At 59.3% G+C, this 3794-nt stretch overlaps 1 protein-coding gene across 1 annotated transcript in view; it reads right to left on the bottom strand.

Moving 5' to 3' along the window:
• The window catches only part of LOC107111481 (methyltransferase-like protein 2), an 8905-nt gene extending 5472 nt beyond the window's left edge, over nt 1-3433 (bottom strand). The window contains exons 1-4 of the mRNA XM_015412445.1: nt 3236-3433; nt 2152-2243; nt 967-1340; nt 182-231 (exon numbers count right to left, since the gene is read on the bottom strand). Of these exons, the coding sequence (XP_015267931.1) occupies nt 182-231; nt 967-1340; nt 2152-2243; nt 3236-3330 (611 nt within the window). The 5' untranslated portion in view covers nt 3331-3433. The remainder of the gene's footprint in view (nt 1-181; nt 232-966; nt 1341-2151; nt 2244-3235) is intronic.
• Between the last annotated feature and the right edge of the window lie 361 nt (nt 3434-3794).

Raw genomic sequence — 3794 nt, 5'->3', positions numbered from 1 at the left:
GAACCGATGGCAGTCCCCCACCCCCAGGACCAAACGAGGCTTCTCTGGAACATCTGGACCTGCTCTCCACCCACTGGACTCCCACTGTCAGCGAGAGGGACCATAAAGACTCCCGCCTAGAATCCTTCTTGTCAGCCGACCACCTCAGGCTCAGGATCCCGCGACAGTCTCCACGACTTACTTGTTGGTCTGGAGGATGGGGAAGACCGTGTTTCCAGCCCCGCAGCCCACCTGCCGGGAAAACAAAGAGAGCTGAAATGGCTGCTGCCTAAGTTTGCTGTCACAAAAGACGCTTCTCTCCTCCTGCTCTCCTTTACTTAGGAAATCTCTGGACAGCCTCTTCCAAGTCCTGCTGGAGGCGGCTTGGAATTAAAGTAATTCAGTCAATGTGGAAACAACAAGCCACTGACCGAAACAAGGCCAGGGACGATAGGTTGGGAAGCTAGCCTTTGCCAGCAGGCCACTCTGAAGAGGCAGACTGTCCTCAAGACTTCCGGCCACGCCTGCTCCTTCCTCCACACCTGCCGCCTCCTGCCTTTAGGGGTCTGGCAGCACCCCCTTAGGGGCCGGGTTTGCCTCCGGGCCTACCAACTGCTGGTCAATGGGTTATCATTCCAAACTGAGCAGGGAGAAGTTATTCGCTCATCATCATCGTGCAAAAGAGACAGGCAACACTGCTGCAGGGAGAAAACTCTCCTTGACAGGACAGGTAGTGAGTCTACATCACTCACAGCCACTAACAAACAGTGACGAAAATGAAGGGACTGCCAGGAACAGTTACACGGCCGGCAGGTCTAGCGGTAGCTACGGGTTCTGGAAGCACGCCCTCCACGTCCACAGCCCCCACCTGTTCTCCGTGCTGGGGATCAATGACACAGGGTGAACACCATGTTCACATTCACATCCTTCATGTGAACAACTGCCCAGAGGTATCTGGAGGGAAAAGACGTTTTACTGCGCAGTCACCTCCAGTATCCGGTAAGAAGCAGACGACCCCGGGAAGTCCTCATTCAGTTTTACAGCCTCCAGGCTCCGCGATGCCGTTTCCACTTGGGTATGCAACCGGCAGCTGCTCATTTTGGAGTCTGACAGATGCTCCAAGGCCCCGGTCTCCTCCAGCAATCCAGGCCCAGTGCCACAGCAGCCTCCAGGGCCTGGGGTCTTGGACTGTTGCACTGCGCCACTGTCCTCAGAGACGGGCTTGGCGTCCTGACCGACGTTTTGGTTCGGGGCCAGCTCAGGAAATTCAGTGAAAAGCCAGTGGCGGTCCTTGAAGAAGCCATTTTCGTGGGTTTTGTAGAATTCGTTCCAGTACTGGTTGGCGTTGATTTCATAGGCCTCTGCAAAGAAGAGGGGAAAACAGACATCGGCCAAAGTCAGGCCTGAGTTCTTTGCCAGCCAGGGGTGGCAAGCCCCAAGTCACACGCCGGATCCAGCCCTTTAGGAGACCTCGTCTGAAACTCGGAAGGATCGCGCAAAGGTTGCCTAGTCCAACAGGCACAGGTTACTTACTACTGGGCATCTAGATCATCTGGCTGAATCGAGACACTTGGCCAGAGAGTTCCCCTGAAACTCTCCCCGGGGAAGGAAGTTCCACAGCCTCCCTAAACAGCACCTTTCATGGCTGCACAGGGAGGTTTCTCCCTGACCTGGACTTAAACATATCTTCTTACTGCTCCCCATTCTGTCTCTAGGAACGCTGCTCCTCTTCCTGCCCTCCATTAGATATCTGGGAACTACCAATGCAGCTCTTAGGTTGAGGAGACCCCAGGGAAGAGTGTGAAGACTAATGACACATGCAGTGCAATCCCAAGGAGAGTTTACGCCCTTCTCAGGCCACTGAAGTCTGCTGACAGCAGCCGTGCTGAAGCCAAGTGTCTGCAGAGGGCAGTAATTGGGCACTTCATTCATCCTGCCTCTCCAGGGAGAGAGGCAGCGCATCCGTGTCAGTGTAACTGTAGAGGTTTCTGGCTTCCGTGGAATCCTGTTCTTTATGCCTGTCCTCATTTGACTTCCTCTTTTCCTCACAGACGCACTGCGAATCCTCCCCAATCTGACCACATGCCCTGGTCTTCAGGGGAGCTGCGAAGCCCCTCTGCACCTAACCACTGTTGCCGGAGCCGTCAGGCCGGGAAAAGTAGTTGGGGGTACCTTGCTGATCGGGAGGTAGAAACTGCAGGCTGTTCTCCTGGACCTTCCTTCGCGCAGCCGCCTCCTGCTCTTCAGACCACTCCACATTGTCCCTGTGGGAAGGAAAAGGTTAATCCAGCCTGGGGAACCCCATTCAGCCTGCAGCAGGAAACTCAAAGGGAGTGAAGGACTAAGGCCACTGATTCCAGCCTCAGCTTCTCAACGAGCGTCAGATCAAGTGAGCTTTGACAGGCAAGAGCATCTGCCGGGATCTGTTCCGTTAGCCTTCAAGGTACCACCTGGGCTCCGGGTTCATTTGTGTTCTTGGGGACCCCCTGATGCCAGAACCCGGCTGTTCGGAGCTGGCCTCGCATGCGGCTCTCAGGAAGCTAGGCCAGCTCAGGCCAGAGTGCCGAGGAGTCCAGGGACATCAGAGGGGGGCAGCAGATCTCAGAGCAAAGGGTCAAGCCTTCAGCGCAAAGGCAAAGCCAGCTCGGCCAGGTGCCTTGAAACACCCCTGGAACCTCCCAAGAGCGACCCAGGTGGGTAGCCCTGTTGGTCTGAAGCAACAGAACCACGTTTGAGTCCAGCCGCACCTTTGAGACCGATACAGGTTAATTCTCTGGGCAGCAGCTCTCCTGTGCGGGCACACCTCTTCAGATACCGAACAAAGTTTAAGGTGGATTCAGGTGGGTCGCTGCGTTGGTCTGAAGAGGTGTGCCTGCACAGAGAAAGCTGATGCCCAGAATTCGACTGTGCTGGTCTCAAAGGTGCCCCTGGAACCAGACTTTACCCCGAGAGCGGCAGCCTCCAGACTCCCCTTCGACAGGGACACGCAAAGGGGACCAGGTGCAGGTCGGATGTCGAAGATCTTCAATGGATCCCCACCCAGGGATTCCGATGATTTTCACATCGAAACGACACCACCCGCACCCGCGTGTTGTAGCGCACGCCTTCGTCTATCGGCAGCACCGCAAGGATGGCGCGTCCGACGCTTCCTGGGGCCGCCGTGGCGCAAAAAAGCCCAGCGACTGCCCCTCTTCCCCCCCGCCCCACGCGAGCCCGAGCACGCGGCGCCCTCCCTCCGGGCCCAACGCCGGCTCACCAGGCGTTGTGCTGGAAAAGGCGGGCCGGGTCGGTCAGGAAGCGGCTCCCGAAGGGCGCCCTTCGCCTGCCTTCGCCGTCCCCGGGCGCCGCCATCGGACGAGAGCGGCCGGCCAAGGAGGACGCGCCCGCGCGGAAGTGCCAGCCGGTCGAGAGCGCTCGTGGCCCCGCTGCAGGACCCGCCGCCGGCTCAGGCAGCAGGCCGGGAGGGGGAGGGGGGGAGCGGCGAGGTGCCCGCCCCAAAGGCGTGGCGGCGGCGGCGCAGGCGCGGGGACCCCTGGCGGTGCCTTCCGGCCGGCAGCACTTGCAAGTTTGCGCCTCCGTGTGCCGCCCGCTTGGTGTAACGGGGAGGGCGCGGAGGACGGCGGCCTTACAGTGTGCAGCTCCGGGGGCTCGAGCCTCTTTCCCCATCCGGCGGCCCCCGTGAAGGCGAAAGGCCCAGCGGAGCGCCGAGTGCATTCAAGGGGGACCCGGACCCTGCTGGTGTCGAGCCGCCAGAGCAAGTTCTCAATCCCGCATGAGAGGGATCTGTAGGGGGGGGGGGGAGGCCCCACCCGCGG

This window comes from Gekko japonicus, unplaced genomic scaffold, assembly GCF_001447785.1.
Source record: "Gekko japonicus isolate JY-2015 unplaced genomic scaffold, Gekko_japonicus_V1.1 scaffold8, whole genome shotgun sequence".
Taxonomy (NCBI): domain Eukaryota; kingdom Metazoa; phylum Chordata; class Lepidosauria; order Squamata; family Gekkonidae; genus Gekko; species Gekko japonicus.
The sequence above is the reverse complement of the archived record's forward strand: the minus strand, read 5'-3'. Positions and strand labels throughout refer to the sequence as shown.